Source organism: Rhinolophus ferrumequinum, chromosome 23 (assembly GCF_004115265.2).
Source record: "Rhinolophus ferrumequinum isolate MPI-CBG mRhiFer1 chromosome 23, mRhiFer1_v1.p, whole genome shotgun sequence".
In the NCBI taxonomy this organism is placed as follows: domain Eukaryota; kingdom Metazoa; phylum Chordata; class Mammalia; order Chiroptera; family Rhinolophidae; genus Rhinolophus; species Rhinolophus ferrumequinum.
The window spans coordinates 38,016,539-38,039,493 of NC_046306.1; the positions used below are offsets into that span (position 1 = coordinate 38,016,539).

The 22,955-nt window shown below is 41.0% G+C and overlaps 1 protein-coding gene across 3 annotated transcripts in view; it reads right to left on the reverse strand.

Annotated features, from left to right (window-relative positions):
- The window catches only part of RRBP1 (ribosome binding protein 1), a 67,209-nt gene that overhangs the window by 39,833 nt on the left and 4,421 nt on the right, over nucleotides 1–22,955 (reverse strand). For all 3 annotated transcript variants that reach the window (XM_033094849.1, XM_033094847.1, XM_033094846.1), the window contains exon 2: nucleotides 1,283–3,221. In XM_033094849.1, the coding sequence (XP_032950740.1) occupies nucleotides 1,283–3,200 (1,918 nt within the window). In that variant the 5' untranslated portion in view covers nucleotides 3,201–3,221. The remainder of the gene's footprint in view (nucleotides 1–1,282; nucleotides 3,222–22,955) is intronic.

Genomic DNA, 22,955 nt, shown 5'->3' on the forward strand with positions numbered 1-22,955 from the left:
AGCAGGAGCCCGAAGCTGCTCACAGAGGATGGGGCCCCTCACATGGAGCAAGATGCTGCCTGAATAAATGCCCACCACCCCAAAAGTTGGAGAAGGAAATCTGAGAAAAAGTAACGTAGTTTCACAGAGGGGTAAGAGAGGAAAACCCAGCTAAAAACATAGGGTCCTGTGCTATCCAGCACAGGTCCAAACACTTCAGCTCCTGTAAGATGCCTAATCAAGACAAATGCAATCCCTTTTCCAAATCAAGTAAAGGCTAGTCAAAGACTTAAAGAAAACAACAACAAAACCGTTAGACTATTCTATCAAAGGAGTGATGAACATGAAATAGGAATTCACTCGCCCAATTTCTATAGTAACATGCACTAAAAAAATAAGGGGAACTTAATGTTCTATATTATTATATATAGATCATATATACCGGGGGTGCCAGAAAAATGTACACAAGTGGACACTTTGGTCAACGTTGCTCAAGCAGTAGTTCGCCATTATCCAAAAGAAGTGTTTGGATGCTGATGGTAACCACTTTGAGCACCTCTTGTAAATACAGAAGTCAAACATGACTTATATTCATCTTTTGTCATCAGTATACATTAAGTATTACAATTTTAATACAGTTTTCCTGTCTTAAAATGTGTATACTTTTTTTGGCAACCTCTGTATTATACATACAAACATATATATAAAATGCTCCATTAAATAACTGGGGGTACGGGGTAGGGAAGAGAGGAAACGGGGTAGGGGGTGAATGCTATTTTTCTCTGGAAATATTATCCTACCATTATTCACTCAACAAACATACAGAAACAATAAAGCTATGCTAAAGTACCAGGTGAGGTAAGAAATAGACATTTAAGAAAGATCTGCCATACTCAGTCTCAGTCATATGACTTGCTGCGGCCAATAGGATGCTGGTTTGAAATGTGGCATTTTACAGCTCTGCTGTAACCACGAAAAGGGCCTCTGCCCTGAAGCCTCTGCCTGGGCCCCAGAATGAGCACATGTGGAACAGAACTGCAGTAAGGAGCCAAACCTACTTAAACTGCAGCATGAAGCAGAGCCACTCAGCTGAGACAACCCAGATCAGTCAACCTCCAGCCAATTCAACAGAAGCAAGAGCAAGAATGACTGCTGGTGTAAGCCACTGAAATCTGGGAATGTCTGTTATGCAGCCTTGTTGTGGCAACAGCTGACTGATAAAGATGGCTTCCCCAAAGGGAATCCATAAGCCATTTAAAGAAAACTTGTCCTCCAAGTTCATAAAGAAATCAAAGCTACTCACCAGGCTCACCTTTCTTCTTTGAACCAGACTTCTTCTTAGCAAGAGCCTCTTGCTTTGGTGTCTCCTGGCTCTGGACCATATCTGCATTTTTGCCCTGGATAGGAACTGCCTCTGCCTTTTTACCCTGATTGGAAGATGCATCCACCTTTTTGCCCTGGTTGGGAGACCCCTCTGACTTTTTGCCCTGGTTTGGGGTTCCTTCTGCCTTTCTGCCTTGATTGGGGCCCCCCTCTGCTTTTTTACCCTGGTTTGCAACACCCTCAGTCTTTGTGGCCTGATTAGCAACTGAATCTGCCTTTTTGCTCTGATTCTGGGCCCCATCTGACTTTTTGCCTTGGTTGGGGACCCCCTCTGCCTTTTTGCCCTGATTGGGGACCCCCTCTGCCTTTTTGCCTTGGTTGGGGGTCCCTTCTGCCTTTTTGCCCTGGTTGGGGGTCCCTTCTGCCTTTTTGCCTTGGTTGGGGGGCCCCTCTGCCTTCTTGCCCTGGTTGGGGACCCCCTCTGCCTTTTTGCCCTGGTTGGGGGTCCCTTCTGCCTTTTTGCCCTGGTTGGGGGTCCCTTCTGCCTTTTTGCCTTGGTTGGGAGCCCCCTCTGCCTTCTTGCCCTGGTTCTGGGCCCCCTCTCCCTTTCTGCCCTGGTTGGGGGTTCCTTCTACCTTTTTGCTCTGATTCTGAACCACTTCTACCTTTTTGCCCTGACTGGGGCTCCCCTCTGCCTTTTTGCCCTGGTTGGGAGCCCCCTCTGCTTTTTTACCCTGATTCTGGGCCACCTCTACTTTTTTGCCCTGGTTGGGAGCCCCCTCTACTTTTCTGCCCTGGTTGGGGGACCCTTCTGTCCTTTTGCTCTGGTTAGGGACCCCCTCTGACTTTTTGCCCTGGTTCTGAGGCCCCTCTGCCTTTTTGCCCTGGTTTGGGGTTCCCTCCGCCTTTTTGCCCTGGTTTTGGGTTCCCTCCATCTTTTTGCCCTGGTTCGGGGTTCCCTCCGCCTTTTTGCCCTGGTTCGGGACCACTTCTGCCTTTTTGCCCTGGTTTGGGGTTCCCTCTGCCTTTTTGCCCTGGTTCAGGGTTCCTTCTGTCTTTTTGCCCTGGTTCGAGACCACTTCTACCTTTTTGCCCTGATTTTGGGCCCCCTCTGCCTTTTTACCCTGGTTAGGGACCCCCTCTGCCTTTTTGCTCTGGTTGGGGGTTCCCTCTGCCTTTTTGCTCTGGTTGGGGGTTCCCTCTGCCTTTTTGCCCTGGTGTTGGGCCCCCTCTGCCTTTTTGCCCTGGTTCTGGGGCCCCTCTGCCTTTTTGCCCTGGTTCTGGGGCCCCTCTGCCTTTTTGCCCTGTGCAGCACCAGTGGATGGAGTACTGGCCTTGGCACCCACTGGGGGCACAACCACCATAGGCACCTCCTTGGGAGCAGTTTCCAAGATGGCAGCCTTTGAGGCAAGAACTTGGATGGAATTCACTACAGAACTGACTGCTGGTTCCACTTTTGCTACTTTTTTCTCCTTCTTTTTTTTGTCCTTAGGGGAGGAAGCCAGCTTCTCTTGGGGCATGGCTGGTATCGTGGCTATAGGGGCAATGACCACGGGGGGCTGGACTGGGGTTGGAGCCACTGCCACTGCAGGTGCCCGCACTGGGTCTTTGATGAGGATGGTCATGTTGGGGGCTGGCTCATGGTCAGGTATTTTCCCGTTGAGTTTCTCTTCCTTTTTCTTGGTCTTTCCTTTCTTCTCCACTGTTTTCTCCTTCTTTTTCTTCTCCACTTTCTGGTGGTGAGTTTTTGCCATCTCCTTACGCTGGTTGGCTAGAGCTTCTTCATAGGATGTCTCCTTCATGGAGAAGGTTGACACCAGGAAGATGCCAATGGCGGAAACAACCATGAATCCACCAAAAACCATAACCCCCAAGGTCTGAGTGTCGTAAATGTCCATCCTGGCTGGCTTTCCTTTCACCTGCCAAACACATAAACATAGATTACTTTCTGCAGAAAGTGAGGCATCAACAATTTCCACCCCACCCTCACTACCAGACTGAAGGTTTCACTCCTCTCCACACTGATAAAGTCAGAGCAAAAACAAATCCAGGCAATCTCTGATGTCATACATTCTTACCTGCCATTCCTTAGAAGGAAGCAATTTTACACAAGATATGAGCCGTCCCTTTTAGTGCCGGCAGATAGAAAGCAAAAGACAGATGGCAGAATGCAGGTGGATAACTAGGGCACATGATGCCCTGGAGACTCAGAAGCCTCAATCACAATTCAAGATATTCCCCTCTGCAAGGGTTAAAGATCCACATGAGCACAAGCACGGGCCAGGTGTGAAACACTGGGGAGTGGTGAGGACTGCAGCAAAAATGCCCCACTAAATTAGGGGGCAAGTGTTACCCAGCCATAGCTGATTATTATAGAAATGTGAGCGCTGTGTCACAAAAAAAAAAAAAAAAAAAAAAAAGATTTTTGCTTTTTCAGGTTAGGCCAGAAATCTTTTTTTCTCCATGTGAAATTGACAGATTTAAAAAATAACATGTGAGGCAAACCAAATACTTCTGTAGGCTTTCACCCGTATATATCTGGCCAGCAGATCCCCAGTGTGCCATCTCTACTCTGTTACCTCCCTTTTCCCTAGTGCTGATAAACACAACTACCCAGGATCAGAAATGAAAATCTTTGCATTACAAGCAAGAAAAGTGATCAAGAATTTGGTGAGGAAAAATGAAAAATGGCCTTCTGCCAGCGATAGCTGCTGAAGAGATATGGAACCTGCAATTCACACATTTGGAAACAGGAAGTATCAGTCTTGGAAAGCCCACCAAATAAGACTCCAGGTTTAGAATTTAACATCCGGAGGCTGTAAAGAGGGAGTACAGTGTCACCCGGCTCAACCTTCACACCGGAAAGGGGGCCCTTTGCCTGACGACAAACTCCAAACCCAGAAGATGAACTGCCCCTTCTCACAGCCCATGGACCAAAATCCAAAGGGTCAGAGGCAGCCTGGTCCACAACTTCCTGGCTGATAGCCCAGGCTAGGTTCAACTTCAGTGAGGAACTCTAAGATGCTTATTTGTTTGGATTCATTCAACTTTTATCAACTAATTCTGATGCTATTATCATATTTGCAGTCCCTTGCACTACAGAATGAGAAAAAAGCCTAGCCCCTTATGGATCAGCAATGGAATTAGTGAACAGAAAGCGAGCATAGAAGGGCGGCTAAGGGAAAGTGGAAAGGGGGAGAAGGGAGAGGAGCAGGAGAGAACCTCCCCCCTCAACACAACCCTCCAAAATCTCTAGACTCTGTGGTAGGCCGGGTCCAGGCTTGTCAGTGGCTTAGAAGTTGAGATTCCTCTTCCAGTAGAAGAAAGAGAGGGAAATAGAGTAGGAATTCTCAACAATCATGAAATCTAAATTTTGATCTCAGGGTATTTTAAAGAAGGAACTGAGAAGAGCAATTGTTTTACATGTCTCAGCAATATTTTCTAAGAAAAATCACTCTCGTCAAAGAACAAACACACTTTCACTGTGAGTTTCTAGTAAAACCCTGCAGGCAGAGGGTTTAATGCACTCCTGACAAACACTTCACGGCATGTGCTTTCCCCAGTGGTAACACCACTAGACGCAGCTGTGATCCTTACTGCTCCCAGACTGTCACCCTGGGAATGTAGGACCAAGTCAAACTCTTCATTATGGTCGGAACCTCTGCAAATGAAGTCCGAGGCGGGCTCATGGAGCCTTCAACCTGGACAAGTGGATTCTGCCCTCTGAGAGCATGATCCACAGCCAGGGTGCCCTCATATATGACAGTCAAGAGAGGGTGTTCCAAATTAGTCTTTCCAGAAACACACTCACAAGCTAAGACACACTTACAGGCTAAGTGTTGAAAATGAAACTGCCCTTCTAGCCCTGGAGGGATTCAGGGGGCAAGTGGGCAGGGACAAGAAGCCTTGGAACATTCTATGGTCAACCTTCATTTCTTAGTGGGCATCCACCAACTGAAACTCTAGGTCCTCACAAGGACCTCTTAGAACTTCGCCAATGTGGACACGTTCAGCTACAAAAACTACATTACAGTCACTATACTCAGTCTATTCAGACGACAGAATGCCTCTGAAATACTCCCTTTCTCCAGAGGCAGTACAACGCCAGGGGCCTGGGTCACCCTGGCTGCGACTCCAAAAGCCCCAAGTCGCTTCCCAACTTGAGGGCTGGTCTCCCACGGAGCTGCAGGGTCACCAGGCTCCTACAATGCAGGCTCTGTTCCTGCCAAGCACTGTGGAGCCTATGCAGTCTTGTGGTTTAAGCAGAAGAACCAAGGTTGAAAAATTAACCTTGAATCTTACTCAAGTTAGGCAAACATGGAATACAAAATACATCCTCTGTTGGGAGCACAGAATCAAGAAAGGCTAGCTTGGGAGAATATTTTCTTCTGTAGCACACACAAGTGTATGTTTGATACCAGCACAAGTGTGCATTCCCAACTTACGCGGAAAGGGTTGCTTTAAAAAGAAATTACATTCCCACTACTAATTCCTGGGTTAGAATCTCTTTAAAAGAAATCTTTCACAGAAAAATAAAAAGCCCTAGTCTTGAGTAATACACTGAAACATTTAACACTAAGGTCGGATCACCACAAACAGCAACGATACCTAAGGGGAAGCCAGGCTTCCTGACGCTATGTAGGGTCAGCTTGGGTGGCAACACCATGGGAGATCCCCGACTCACAGGAGTGATAAAGCTGGTGATGCCTCACAATGTGCTCTCAAGATCAGCACTTGGGTGCTTTGCTTATGAAATTCCCGTTATAAAAGGACCCCTAGGAGTCGTCCCCAGGGTTTCCCACAGACCATGTCCAGACCGGCAAAGAAGGTGCATGCCCACACATATCCTGCATGGGCTGACTACAAAGCACCTACATTCTGTCAATTCTGGAAATTTCTATGAAATATGTACTTTTACTTATTATTGCTAGTACACTTAGAGTGTAAAGTAGAAAGGTGAAAGCCCTGCGATGGAAGGAAGCAGGAAGCCACCCACAAGCCTGGGGACTATTCCGAGGCCTGGCTGACTGAAATTCACTGGCCCACCTTGTAGGTCCTGAGAGAATGTTTTTCCTTCCGTTCCTAGAGGGTAAGGATTCAGGGAGCAAAAGTTAAGTGGAAAACCAAATTCTTCAGACATGGACTACATCTGCTAACTCATGTGGCCTAACCAGCCTAGTCCAGTTTGGCCAGTTCAGACTAATTTGGCAATTGGGATTAACTAGGCTTTGCGAAAGGACCTTCAAAAGCGCCCCTGGGGCTAGGTCTCATCACTAACCAGCTGCTCCACTGGGGCCGTGTAGGCACTTAGAGAAGCCATGAGGCAGGGGTTTGCTCGGGGATAGGGAGGGTGTCCAACAGAACGAGTCCCCAGATCCATTTACTGGGCACAAGTTGACCTCCCAGGAAGGTACAAAACTAAAATAGAATGACAATGAAATAGAGACCCTAGCAGATATAGCTGTACCAGGGTCACCCTCTCCTAATTCCTTTTTAGTATTATGAAATATTTCAAATATACAAAAGATTAAGAAAAGCATCATGACCATCCATTTACCTACCACCTTACCTCTGATAAAGGTTTATCACATGGAAACATTTTACCACATTTACTTCAGATATTTATTTTAAATTATCTTTCTCTTTCCAGAGAAAACCAGCCAGCACCCAGAATATGTCACTTAGTACCTCCACACGTGTTTATCCTTACATTATAAATATGTCTCCACAAACAAAATATAGTGTGGCTTTGAGTGCTATATAAATGATGCTACTGCAGGTTACCGCTGGGCAATGTTTTTTAAAACTTAGTTTTTGAGATTTATTTGTATAAATACACATAGCTTTAGTTCATTTTAATTCCTATGTTATGTAATTAGATCACAAATGGAAATGGGTCCACACTACTACGACAGGCACTTAGGTTTTAAAAATTTATGTATTTACACAAAACTGTAGTGTGACATGTCTCCCAGGTTCTCTGTGCCCCTGCACAGATTTCGCTATGATATACCTAGAACTGGACCTACTAGGTCACAGGGTGGGCATGCATATGCCAGCTGCTGCCAAACTGCTCCCCAAAGGGGCAGTGCCTGGGATTTACTTTGGCATGTGACAGGAAATAGTGATATAACTTTTCCCCATCAGTATAATTACCCAGCGCCATTTCCTGATTGTTTTATCTCCCCTCACCCCCTCCAAAAAAAAAAGTCCCCCCTCCCTCCACATCTCTGCCAACATTTCCTACTGTGGTCAAACTTGAGACGTGGTGCCAATCAAATGGATATGACATTGCATCTTCCATGTTTATTAGCCCTTCAGATTTCGTTACTGTGTTACTATTCATAGCCTTTGCCCATTTTTCTATTGTTTTGTTTTTTTCCCGTTTATAGGTATCCTCTACATACTATTTTAGATATTACTCATTTGTTGTTTTAGATGTGTCTAAGTCTGTGGTTTCTCTCTCAAACAATTTATAATGTTTCTGATATCAACTATTAATTATACTATTAATGTAATCCAATTTACTAATATTTGCCTTTATAGTTTGTCATTCGTTTCAGATACAACCCTAGAGTCATAACCTTCCCTTTTTTTAAAGGAAAAAAGTATTGCTACCCTTTAAATTTAAATAATTACTCATTTATGTTGGATGCAGGCAATACGTTCCCCATGGGTGAAACTCAAAAGGACCAAAATGGTTCATACAGGGTGAAAAATCTCCCTTATATCCCTGACCCCCAGGTTCCAACCATTGGGATGGGAGACAACCATTGTGACAGAAGTCATTTTACTGTTTAGAAGTTATTTTCTTCTAAGAACCTCAACAATACTTTTCATAGGTAGTTTTTATTTATTATTATTAAATTTATTGGGATGACAATGGTTAGTAAAACTGCATGGGTTTCAAGTGTACATTTCTGTAACACATCATCTATAGATCACACTGTATGCTCACCACCCAGAGGCAGTTCTCCTTCCATCACCATATACTTGACCCCCTTTACATTCTTCTACCATTGCCATCCCGTTAGCCTCTGGTAACCACTAAACTGTTGTCTGTGTCTGAGTTTTTGTTTCTTTGTTTATCTTGTTCCTTTGTTGCTTTCAGTTTTATATCCCACATGAGTGAAGTTATATGACTCTCAACTTTTTCTGTCTGACTTATTTTGCTCAGCATAATAATCTCAAGATCCATCCATGTTGTCACAAATAACAGTGTTTCATCTTTTCTTATGGCAGAGTAATATTCCATTGTATATATGTACCACCTTCTTTACCCAATCATCTATCAAAGGACACTTTGGTTGTTTCCATGTCTTGGTCACCATACATAATGCTGCAATGAACACTGGAGTTCATGTATCTTTACGGGTAAAAGTTTTTCAGATTTTTGGGGTAGATACCCAGGAGCAGGATAGCTGGGTCATATGGTAATTCTATTTTCGACTTTTTGAGGAACCTCCATTGTGTTTTCCACAGTGACTGTACCAACTTACATTCCCACAGTGGGAATGTGTAAGTGGGAACGTAGGTAGTTTTTAATCACCTGGGATTTACTTTGGCATGTGACAGGAAATAGTGATATAACTTTTCCCCATCAGTATAATTACCCAGCGCCATTTCCTGATTGTTTTATCTCCCCTCACCCCCTCCAAAAAAAAAAAAAAAAAAAAAACCACGTTCCCTCCGACTTAGAGGCCACCTCTGTCCCATCAAGTCTGCAATATACCTGCAGACTCCATACTTTGGACTGGACTCCATACTTTGTCCCACCAGTGTATTTATCTATGCCCTGCATCATCACCCCATTTTTGGCCTACGCTTCCTCTCCAAAAATTCTACTGGGATTTTCATTTAAATAACACTGAATTTACAGATGAATATAGTGAGAACTGACACTGTACTCTATGGGAGTTTCTCATCAATGAATATCATATGGCACAGCTCTACATTCATTTAAAAAGTTCTTTTAAACTTGCGGATAGCTTTTTATGGTCTTCCCTACAAAAGTCTTACCCATCTTTTATTGTTAAGATTATTGCTAATTTAAAATATACTGGAAAAAAATATCTTTTGTAAATTACTCTTCTATTTCTAGCTATAGATAATCACAGTTATTCATTTACCCAGATATTATGCTAAACTCTCATCAAACCGAGTTTGTAGATTCTCTTAGATTTTCTGTTAAAAAAAAAAAAAATCACCTATGAAAAAAGGGCCATTTCTTGCTGTCTAAACCTTATTCTCTTTTTCTTTCTTTTTTTTTTCTTCTTCTCTTTTTCTTGTCTCACAGAACTCTGTAACAGTGTTGAACAGGGTAGGAGACAGGGCTTCCTAGTCTCATCACTGAGTCTCTACTTCTGGTCTCATCCCTGAGTCTTCACCATTAGATGCTGTGTTGACCACAGATTTTTGGTAGAAGGACCGTGTTTCCCCAAAAATAAGACCTAGCCGGACAGTCATCTTTAATGCGTCTTTTGGAGCAAAAATTAATATAAGACCCGGTCTTATTTTACTATAAGACCGGGTCTATATAGTAAAATAAGACTGGGTCTATAACATAACAATATCATATCATATCATATCATATAATAATATTGTAATATATTCTAATACCAGGTCTTATATTAATTTTTGCTCCAAAAGACGCATCAGAGCTGATTGTCCAGCTATTTTTTTGGGGAAAATATTTTTGGGGAAACACGGTGTTTTCTCAGATTAAGCTATTTTATATTCCTAGTTACCTTTTCTTTTCACTATTTTAACAATTGGGTACTGAATTTTAGCAAATGTTCTTTCTTTATCACCTGACATTTTCTCTAACCTGAAATGGGTTGAATTACAATAATATATATTCTGTTAACTCACATTTCATTCTTATGATATAAACCCTTCTTGATGGTGGGCCTTTTCTTTTTTCTATCACTAGATTTGGTGATAGAATATATCACTAGATTTGGTTTGTTCACCTTTTTATGTGGGATTTGCATGCGTGCTCTTAAGTAAAGAGAGTTACAGGTCATTCTCAGACTGCTCTTACGTGGTCTTGGTACCAAGGACACTCGAGTCTCATAAAATGAGCTAAGGATCATCTCTTTCTCCCTATTCTTAATAGATTTGGAAGAACTTGCCTATAAAACTGCCTGGATCTAGTGTTTTAAGATCTGTTCCTGGAGAGGGAGGGGCTAGAGAGCTGATTTTTTTTTTTTTAACTACTGATTCATTGTTTTGAGCTATAATTGACATGTAGCACTGTATAAGTTTAAGGTGTACAGCATAATAATTTGACTTACATATATCATAATTACCATAAATTCAGTTAATATCCATCATTGCACATAGATACAAAACAGAAAGAAAAAAAACGTTTCCTATGATGACAACTTTTAGGATTTACTCTGTTAACAACTTTCATACTTGTATGTATCACACGACAGTGTGAACGATAGTCATCATGTTATACCTCACATCCCTACTTATATCTTATAACTGGAAGTTTGTACCTTTTGACCACCTTCATCCAATTTCCCCTCCCCCACACGCTGCCTATGATAACCACAAATCTGATCTCTTTTACGATAAGTTTTTTTAAGACTCCATATATAAGATCATACAGTATTTGTCTTTCTCTGACTTATTTCACTTAGCATAATGCCCTCAAGGTCCATCCATGTTGTCAATGTCAAAGCAGGAGTTTGTACTTTTCATGCTTGAATAATATTCCACCACATATACACCACAACTTCTTCATCCACAAGGAATGACTTGGCTACTGTAAATTGCTGATTCAATTTCAATGATTCCAGAACCAGCTTTTGGGTTTGTGATCTATATAATTAATTCTCATTATTCCTTCCTCCAATTTCTATTTTGTTCTATCCGCTTGACATGGACGTTTATTAATTTTCAGGCCTTTCTTTTTTAAAAATATATTCTTCATTTCTGTTGCTATATCCTTTATTTCTGACTGTTTCTTTTTCATGGTTTCCATCTCCTTTTTTTTTTTTTGTCCCCGCTGTCCCACCCCCCGGTTTTTAAGCCATTGTTTCTCAGTCTAGTTGTAGGGCACAGCTCCCTGGCTCATGCTGGTATTATGAGCCTTGCGCTCCACCAAGCTGAGGCAGTCCTCTAGCTGCTCACAACAGCCCAGTTGCAGGGAGAGCCGTTATTCACAATCTTAGCTGTAGAGGGCGCAGCTCACTGGCCCATGTGGGAATCCAACAAGCGGCCTCGGCTTTAGGAGCATGGAGCTCCAACCTCCTGAGGCACTGGTCCACCCCCCGTTCTTTTTCCTTGTAGTAAATATTTAAAGCAAGAAATTTCCCTCTAAGTACTGCTGTAGCTTCATCCTACAAACTGCAATGCACAGTATTTTTTCATTATTGTTCAGTTGTAAGTATTTTCTAATTCCCATATTATTTCTCAAATTAATGAGGTGGCAGTGTCCTTAACTTTCCTAACATGTGGGGGATTTGAATTATTATTGATAATTTCCCATTTAACTGCACTGTCACCAGAGAATCTGTTCTGTGTGATGGAAAAAAAAGTGTCCAGACTTTTAACCATGATAAAAAAAAATAATTTTTTATGTGACCCAGAATGGATGGACATATACACATACACTGGTACTAGTATGTGCATGTGTATGTACATATTCACACGTAAATAACAACTTTCATGAAACAATAACTCAGTATTAATACATGGGATGCACCAGTATTTTCTATGCCATCAAAAAATTTTAAAAGGTTTTTTTCACAACCAACTAAATTGACTTTGAGGCTCACAATACTTTGAAAAACACCGATTTAGATTATGAAATTTGATGTTTTGATAGACGGTGGCCAATTTTTATAAATACATGTGTACTCTATGGAATGAAGGGTTCTACATGTATCCCTACTTTGAGCTTCATAATTTTCCATAGAACCCTTCTAGTTTTTCGCCGACTTAATCTAATAGTTATTGAGAGCTTTAAAAATCTCCTACCATGATCATGGACTTACCCTTTTCTCCTGGAAATCTGTCAATTTGTGCTTTATTTGGAGGCCATCTTATTAGGTGAACATGAAATCAGAATTGTACATCTTCCTGATAAAGTACCTATTTTTTTTTCCCCTATTATATGTAGTGACCCTCTTTATCTCTAACAATATTTTTTTTTCATTAAAGTCTAGTACGTCTGATTCTTTTTAAAGTTATACCAACTTTTGGGGGTTAATACTGGCCTAGAATCATTTGCTATTCTTTACTTTCAAACCTTTTTGTGTTGGTACATTTTAAGTAGAGCTCTTAAAAATAGCGTATAGCAGGATTTTATTTTAAGATCAGTGTGGCAATTTGTCTTTTTAACTGGTAGGTTTAGTTCATTAACATCTATTGGGATCTCCTATATAACTGGACTAATCTATACCCTTATTTTGTGATTCCCATTTACAATACTTTTTCTTTGTTTATTCTCTTTTTTGCATTTTATTGAACTATTTAAATGTTATCCCCTTTTCCTCTATGGTATTTGGAAGTTATATATTCTATTTCTATTTTTTTTTAGTTAGTACTAAAATGACAATTAAAACGATTTTTACCCTTACATTTTCCTAACATACATATTTGACCTCATTTCACCAATGCCTCTTGCCACTTCTCCAACAGAAGAACTATAGGCCTGAAGTCTGGTGCCCTTTTACCTGAGATGAGCCCCTTTTCCACCTCGCTGTATCCCATCTCCCTTCCCACACCTGGACTACTCATTGTTTTGCTCCAGACAGCTCATGTTTAAATTACCCAAATGTTTACCAATTTATTTGCTCATCACTGCTTCTTTCAACCTACTCCCTTCTTTTTGGGTCTTCCCAAAGTATATCCTTGACGAGTTCTTTCAACAAGGATCTCTTCTTGATAAACTCTCTCAATCCTTATAGCCCTGATGAAACTGAATGGGTTAAATAAGTACGGAATTCCTGTTATTTTCTCTCACTTCTTTGAAGATATTATTTTGTCTTCTGGCTTTTTTGGGGGTTGGGGGTAGAAACGAGCTGTCAGTCAAGTTGTCATTTACTTATAATACCTTTTTAAAAAACCTCTCATTACTATTAAGATCCATGTTTGGGGTTCTAAGAATTCAACAAAATAGTTTTTGGTGTGTATTTATTTTTATCTTATTCAGGCTTATTGTGCTTTCTGAGTTTGAGGAGTCATGTTTTTCATCAATTCTGGAAAACCCTGGGCCCCTTAGTTCTTTGAAAAATTTCTTGTCTGTTTCTTTGTGGTGGAACTCCTAATTAGATCTCAATATCTCTGTGGTATCATTTGGGAAAACTGCTTAGATGTATGTTCCACTTCACCAATCGTTTCTCCATGTGAATCTAACCAGCTCTATAATCAGTCCTTTAACTTATTCTATTTGTTTTTTCCAAGTCAGTCTCCTTTTTTTCCTAGTATTATTCTTCCCATTAATGTTTTTCATTACCTACTTTTATGCCTTTAATAGTGATTTTGTATCATATCTTTGGTGGGACTTTAACAGCAGCAATCCTGTCTGGGCTGAGTTGTGGGGTTGTCTCTACAAGGCGGTTTTACCTTTGCTTCAACTAGGCCATCAGAGAAACCTGCATCCATGGACTGATTTTTTAAAAGGATGAACCTCCTGTTACAAATTCTGAGGAGACTTGGCCTCCCCTGCCTCAGAACAAAACTGTTAAGGTTCACCACCTTTTGCCACTAGTCTGTCCTTTCACTGAGTGTGTGGACCTTCAAGGGTACAGGTTTTACTTGGGCTCAGGTCCCACTCCCCACCTAAGACAAACCCCTGTCCCTGCCTAGACATTAAAGCCCAAGACCCAAGAAGACTCTGGCTAACAACACCCATCCCACACTCCGGGGTCAGTTTACTCCAGAGTCCCAGCTACTCCCCTGACCCTCAGTTTATGGCCTCTGGCAATCTCTTTACTACCTTGTAAGTTTAGCTATGTTTTTAAAGCATGCTTATTCACTTTAACATTTCTAAATGCCTGGAAAAGAGACTATTCAGATCATCTGATCTAAATTTTAAGTATAATCTCTGATTACTTTTTTACCCAAAGAAACTAAGAGAAATGCTGTAACTAAAAGATGTATTCTGAAATAATTTATTTCATGCTTAAAGAGGATGGAAATAACTGACTTCCTACTTTAAAGAAACAAGGCTACTCATTTTAAAGAAAGATTGAAACACTAAAAATAGAAATGTATTCTATTACTATAAGCCTCTGCTTATTCATAAATTGGCCATTTCAGATTCAATTTCTATGCCTAAGGGGGGAAAAAAAGAAGGATTAACACGTTTTTGTATTTCTTCAAAATAATAGTCTGTGGGAAAGTAGGTACTTAGATAGACCTAAATCTTCTGAGAGCTTCTAAGAAGACTACAGACAATATGCCTTCAAGAATTCTGACTAGCCCGCAACAGAATGCTTATTACAGTAGACCTTAGGCTCCCAGAAAGCAGGGATAAGTCATTTCTGCACTGTATCCAAGCAAATCTCAGCATATCCACTGAATGAAGGCTCTACTAAATATGACATTAGGATAGGATAGGAGTCGCTCATTTATATGGTTTTATATGATTATAAGGACCACATCTAAACAGAAAAACACAGGTATCCTGGTAGAGGAAAATAATGCACTGTGGGTCTTAACATGCTTTTGGAAAGAGTTATGTCTTGGTTCTTCACAGTTTTTACACTATTGCTAATGGTATCTCTTTTAAGTTTCATTTTTTTGTTTGTTGATGGTATACAGAACTGTAATTGATTTTTTTCCTCAGCAACCGTACCTAATTCTAGTAACATCTAGTAGATTAAAAAAATTTTTTTCTACATATATAAGCATATTGCCTATGGATCAGTTTTTGTTTCTTTCTTCCCAATCTTCTTATCTTCCACTTCACTTTTCTTGAATTTTTGCGCAGGATAGGTCCTCCCACACAGTGCTAAAGAGAAGGAATGACAGCAGAGAAACAAGGGAGATTTAGGTGTCTTGTTATTTAGTGTGATGTTTGTTGTAGGCTTTTTGTAGATATCCTTTTTATCAGGTTCGTGGTTCTCTTCTTGGTTCAGTGTTGATAACTTACATCTTCCTACAAATGTATTTATGTTGTCACAACTTGCAAAATTTTTGCCGCATTGAGATGTAAAAAAGAAGCCTTCTATGTGTGCGTGGTACAGTACCCTCTCATCTGGATCCTTCAGATATTTTTAACAAATACCTATGATACCGATTTGATTTATTTTTACTCAGCACAAGTTGTTAATAATAGTCACTTATTTTTTTAATGTTGACCACATCTGTAGAAGTCCCATTTTACATTCTTCATATTATTATTTGTGCCTTTTTCTTGGTCAATTTTGCTTGATATTTGTCAGCATTATTCAACTTTATAAGAATGAAGTTTTGGCTTTGTTGAACTTCTGTACTATATATTTGTTTCCTGTTTCATTAATTCCTTCTCATTTTTACTTCCTTCTGATTGGTTTAACTTTATTTTACCTTTTGTAATTTCTGGAGACAGATGCTTAAACTTAGCTCATTCATTTTTCATCTTTTTTTTTTCAGTATTATGTATTTAAAGTTGTAAATTTCCCTGTAAATAATACTTTAGCTACATCCTACAAGTTTTGATACGTAGTGTTTTCACTACCATTCTTTTCAAAACATTTTCTATTTTCCTTTTTATTGGCTTATAAATACTAGAAGCATACTTTTTTAAACTTCCAAATATATAGAGATTCCTCTATTTTTTTATTCATATTTCTAATTTAACTGAATTGTGATCAGACTACCTGCTGCATATAATCCCAAACCTTTGAGATTTACTTTAAGGCCCGGATAGGGCCAATCTTTGAAAATTTAAGTCAAATATGTATTAGGCTCAGTGTTTTATTTACACATAGTTATAGAGAGACCACAGTCCTAATTTTGTTCAAAGTTCTAATCCTTATTGATTTTTGTCTGCTCAGCTGTCAATTACTGAGAGGATGTGCTAAAATTACTATAATTATAGATTTGGCCATTTCTTAAAGTTGTGTCAATTTTTGTTTTATATTTTTGTGATTATGTTAAGATGCAAAGTTAAAAATGTCTTATCTAAAATGAACTGAACTTTTATCATTATGAAGTGACCCTTTCTCTACTTCTTTTTGTGGTAAAGTCTATTTTACATAACAATAATACAGCAGTTTTTCAAATAGCTGGATTTTAAAAAAGCAGGTATGATGTTTATGTTTTAACAAGAGTAGTAAATTTACATTTAAGATGAATGTTGATATATTTAAATTTAAATCTACAATCTTATATTGTGCTATTTCCCCACCTGTCCTGGGTTCTTTCTGTCTCCATTCTTACATCTTTTTTAATTGTTTTTAAATCATTCCATTGCCCCCCTTGACTATTACAGAATACACTGTTTCTATTCTTTAGTAATAACCTTTAAAAAAATAACATCCGTTCACAAAGTTAAACAAAACTTAACCCCTCTGAACTAATTCCATTACCCTTTTAATTTAAAATATTGTTTTCACATATTTAATCCTACCTTTTTTTCAGCTCCCTCCCCATTACCAACATTGTTATTAGTATTTTACATTTGTTTAGAGTTGCCCAAATATTTACCACCTTCTTTATTCTTCTTGTCGTATATCTCATTCTTCCCATTTGGCATTACTTGCCTTCCAAGAACATCCTTGAGAATTTCCTTTAGACAAAAACTATCTTGGTTTTTCTCTTAAGTTACCTTCATTTCACCCTCATTCTTGATTTTCTCCCTTGGTTGATGTGTCACTACACTGTATATACGTGGGATTTTTTTTTTTTTCTTTTGGGGGACGGGTGTCTCATCCATTCTGTAAAATTCTCAGTCATTATCTCATATATACTGACTCTGTCCATAATCTCTCTCCTCTCCTGCAACTCCAATTAGACACACTTCTCAGTCTAGCCTCCCTAATTCTTAATAGGTCTTACAAATTATTCATCGATTTGGGTTTTTAAGATGAAATCAGTATATTTTCTTCTGCTCTCTTTTCCAGTTCATTTTATGTTCTCTTCAATCTGTTGAGTTTATAATTACAATTATTGAGTTGCTCATGTCAAGAAGTTGTACCTGATACTTTTTTCAAACATGTTAAGTCATTTGATAGTTTTCTTTCCTTGTGGGTATTTTCAATCCTGTCTATTACTATTACTTTAAGAATAGTAGGAAGTGTTGTTTAAAATCAATGCCAACCACTCCACTGTCTTGTGTTTTCACAAATCTCTTTCTGCTGGTCCTCATTCATAATGCTCTGCACTCTCTGTGCTTAGCTATTTTTAACTAGGGACTGCTCATTTTCCTTTAAAAATTACACCTGGAGATTCACTGAGCCCAGGATAAAGGTGAAGTCCTTCAAAGATCTGCTTGCTTGTGGACTGGCCCAGGAGCACTAGCCGTTCAGGTGGACTCTGAACTTTTAGAACTGACTTGCGAATTTCCTATTACTAAGATTAAAGAGTCTGCATGAGGAGCAACCTGCGAGTTCAACCTCACAGGAAAGGAATGGGCTTATTTCTGACTCGCCTGCACTGTGAAAGGTGTGGGAGCCCTCTGTGGTTCCAGCCATAAGAAAGGTCCTCCATCGTACTGCCTCCCCACCCCCACTCCAGAGTTTGCTCACTTCGCCAAATGCCTTCAGGCTTATCCTTACCAATCAGGATTACTTCCACTGAGATTCTGGCCTCCTCACAGTCTTCCTCAATGTCTTCCCAGCCATTTAATGCTTTCAAAGGCATTTTTATCTGTTACCCAGCATTGGCCCCACTCAACCCCAGTCAGACCACCCAGTCCATCTTATCACCAGAAACACAGTTCCCCTTCTTTCTTTAAGCTACTGACATTTGGCACTGTTGTCACTCTTAGTCAAAACAAAATCCCAGCCAATCAAGCTCTTTAAAGAAAAAGGAGATCATCCCTGCTACATGACAGGAAGACTGGCTGTGCTAGAGAGCCTTCCAAACCCAAACCTGAATGTACAGCAATCCCGGAAGAGGGGAGCCTGCAGTGTCCTCGCACCACCAAACCTGCGCTCTGCACAAGAATTCCAGGAGGTGGGCGGATTTTCAGATTGGAAATGTGTGAGTCAGGGCTGAATGACCTCTGGTACCCAACCACTGTCTCTTTTGTTCTTAAGAAACCCACTTAATACTCCAACACTCACTATATTAACCTGGGTGGGGAGGAGGATCCAAGGAAGAACTCAATCTCTAGATCAGAGCTCTGCTGAACTCCTCCCTTCATTTAGCTACTGCAAGAGGAGCTGCCTTTCCACTCAGATTTGTGATTAAGAGGCAGCATTTGCTCATCAGCAGTAAAATCCAGCCCTCTTCCACAAGCCCCCTGCAAAGGTGCATCTCTGATTGAGGAATTCTGTACCCAAGCTTTCCCATCTCTGACGAAGAGAACTGCAGAACAAGAGTGATTTCTTATTAATAAGCAATGGTTAACTCAAACTTCATTCTGGGTCCTTTTTAAGGTCAGCCACTATATAATATATTCCAAGCTCTCATATACTGCTGGTGGGAGTATAAATTAGTACCAGCACTTTGGGGAAAAGTCTGGCACTCTCTTCTAAAGCTGAGCATTTGTGGCTCCAAGATCCCACTCCTAAGAAGAGACCCAATGGAAATGTGGACAAGTGGTTACCCTGAGTCAGGGGCAAGACTTTGTATTTTATAATACCGGGGGTGCCAAAAAAATGTATACAAGTGGACACTTGGTCAACGTTGCTCAAGCAGTAGTTCACTGTGTCTGGACGCTGATGGTAACCACTTTGAGCACCTCTTGTAATTGCAGAAGTCAAACGTGACTTGTATTCATCTTTTGTTATCAACAATTTTAACACAGTTTTTCTTTCTCAAAATGTTATACATTTTTGGCACTCTCTGTATAATGTAATTTATATTTTAATATAAGCCCCAAATAAGAAACTATCCAAGTACCCTTCCACGGTGAAATGGATAAACTGTGATGTATTCATATGATGGAGTCCTATACAACAAGAATGAACGAGCCCAACAGCACAGATGAACCTCACACATAACCAACGAAAGACCCAAAAGAGCTTATGCCATATGATTCCATTTACATCAAGTTCAAACACAGGCTGAATGAATCTGTGTGCCCAGGACCCTGGAGGGTGGACAGCAACTGGCGGGGGCACAAGAGGGATGGGGTAGAGAAGGTGGGGGCTAAGGGGGAGGATAATCTGTTTCTTGATCTGCTGGTTAAACAAGGTGTTTAGTTTGTGAAAGTTTATTGATCTACAGACTTATGACAGTGCAGTTTTATGAAAATATCTATGCTAACTTTGGTAGGGAAGTGTATCATGTGGATCTTGAAGGAGAAGCATCTTTAATGACGGGAGAATCTATTACAGCACTTTCACTCCTGTCTCCTCTCATGTACATACTCGCATATGCGATGTTGCTCCCACCAGAGAGGGAGTAGCCAGGACCAAGGTCAAGGCAGATAGTCACCCCCTGCTTTAACTGTCCCATAGACACTCACTCGCCATGGCCATGACCACTGTTCCATCCTCCTTACTGACTTTTAAAAATCAAACTGTTCAGAATAACGCTCAGGCTCTTCCAACTTAAGAGGGAAGAGACTTAACGAGTGTGCCTGGCCTTTAGAGTCGTGGATAAAATTGACCTTTTAAACGTCCCTGACACATCACTAATAAGACTTTTCATTAAGGGTGTCAATAAGTCAATAATTCATTTATTCTTCAGCACTGACTCCTTCCTTCCCTCCATCACCGTGATTTCCACTAAATTCTGAAAATTACGATATTTCTTTCCAATTACCACAAATATCTAGAACTCACAAAGAAATGAAAATATATTCAACAGAAATAAAGCTACATCTAATTCCTATTCAGGATGAATCTTGAAAAGAAAATAGTTTTTGATGTATCTGAGTTGTGCATTTTAACGACTGAATGAGATGTTCCAGAAAAACATAACACCTGGGCTTAGGGGCAGAACAAGGGTGTTCCACAAAAAATGAGTAGGCCAGATCATCTGGTCAGAAACTGGTAGGAATCTAGGCTCTATTTTTCATTTCTTTGCCTAAAAGCAAAAGTAGGAAGAGAGGAGACACGCAGGATGGGGACTAGGCCTGGAATGGCCTCTTACCATCCAGACCACTTGTCCCAGTTTTCTTCCACCTCCCCTGGTCTCCATGAGCAAGTCCTCCGAGAGTAAAGAAAACCACCACACAGCGAGGCAGGAGGTTAATCTCATCGACTCCTTTTACTCCTCAGTCTGACTAAGAGAGAGAATGGAATCCCAACTACAAGAGAAGAATTTTCCCTCCTACCAATAAGGAACACTGTTGCCACAAAACACAAAACCCACCACCTCTTTTCAGAGCAAGCCAGCTCCTTGTTCAAACCAATGCATCCTTTATCTCCCTGTGTGATGAGCATTAGGTGGGCCTTGCAGAGTAACTGAGCACATCAGTGATGACACACTTAGTTACTCTGCAAGCCCACCTAATGCTCACCGCACAGGAAAATAAAGGATGCAAGCAGCCAATTCTCCCAGAACCTGGGAACACCTGGGAAGGACCCAGTCTGGTGAGCGGTCCTGGCATGGGTGACACACTGCGGAGAAACAGGTAGCACTGAAATCAATATAAGCAGGCTGGAGGTTTGAGGTGCCTGGGAGAGAGCAAATGCCCAAGCCTCCTCCTAAGAGTCCCTTTAAACCCCTGGCCTCTCCTGGCAGAGCAGGACCATACACATTTGACAGGGTCCGACCATAAGTGTAACTGTCAATTTCCCAACTGGAGCCAGGCTGGAGGGAATTCAAAATCACCTGGCTTTGGGATATGTTTTTTGTGTTTATTATTTGATGCTCTAGGAATCTAGAGGACTTCAAGCTAAACAATAATATACTCATAGAATATGAGCACTAGAAAATCATCTCTCCATTAGCTCAGCAAGAATGGACACCTACTGTGTGCCACTCACTGTTCCAGGCGTTAGGGATATCTCGGGAAAACAAAAGACACATCCCTGCACTGGTAGAGCTTATGCTCCACTGATAGAGATGACAAAACAAGTCACATATGCAGCATTTCAGATGACAGTAATGAAGAGAAAGCCATGAAGTGAAGTGGGTCAGGGAGCAAGAGTGGGGGCTGGGGATTGTCAGGGGCTATCAATTTAAATAGGGTGGTCAGGGAGGTAACACTTCACAGACCTGAAGAAGATGGGGGGAGCAAGCCATGTGGCCATCTGGGAAAAAGCTCCCCACAGAAAACAACAGCATGTGCAAAGGCCCTAAGGCAGACACATGCCTGAGAAACAGAAGCGGCCAGTGTGACTGAAGCAGAGGACAAGAAGGCCAGAGTGAAAGCGGGGTCCTTGGAGGCCGCTGTAGGGATTCTGGCCAAGGAGAATCTTGAACAAACAAGTGATATGATCTACTCTTGGAATAGACTAGAAGGTAGGGGATGAGGGCAAAAGCAGAGCGACCACTTCAGAGCTAGTACAATAACCCAAGCAAGACGAGAGGGATTTGGACCAGGATGACGTCAGTGGCAGTGGTGAGAATGGTTGAATTTTAGCTCTAATTTGAAGATAGAGGTGACAGGATTTGCTATTTGTACAGGATACAAGTACGAGAAAGCAAGAAGTTAAGGATAAACCAAGGCTTGTGGCCTGAAAGATGGAGCCTTCTGGCCTAGTTTCATTTTACAGAAAGAGGAAACCAAAGCCCAGGGAGGAGAAAAGTTATGTCCAAGGTCACGTCACTTATTTCTAGGACTGGAACCCCCACCAGTGCTCCTCCCACTGCCCCAACCTGCTGCTCAGGGGGAGACACTGGTGACCATTCAAGTCACACCCAGATGCCCTCCAGCTCCTCTCTGCTTTCTGATGCTGGAGTATACAGTGCCGCCTCAGGAACCACCAATACCCACACACATCTTGTAAATCAGGGTAGAATGCTGGTAAATGAGAGCACAGGCCCTGCCCAGTGCAAGCGACCACGGTCCCCGGCTGCCATGCAAAAAGGCAGACCTGGTGTGACCAGAAATTTCAATTTTTCCCAAGAGAACACCAAAAACTCTATATTTTAATTTTAAAATTCTCCATTTTTAAAAGGTGGCTTAATTGTTTAGTACATGAGATTGGCCAAACAAATCTCACGTACAGGCCAAGTTCAGTCCATACAGGGTACCAGCCTGGAACCAGACTCAAGACAGCCTAAAACAGATCTTGTTCACCCACCCCTCGGCCAGGGTTAGGGCCTGGAATTAAAGGTTTCAGCTTAAAATGGTCTTTTATTCCAGCTTTTAAGCCAGCAGATGATATTCATTATCACTAGAAATAGCTGACAACAACTGGCACAATCTTAGTGGACCTCCTCCGTGACCAAGGAGAGAGTAAGTAGCTACCCATCATTCTGGGTTGTTAACTTTGGTTTTACGTTTTTCTACTCAGAATATTAAGATTAGCCCACTAGTACAGCTAAGAATTCAAAAATTCTTCCCAAATACCATCCAAAATGAGCCTTTCAAAGTTATATGCAGTATAACAGAGCGTTGCAAATAGTCACTGACCCAGGAAACA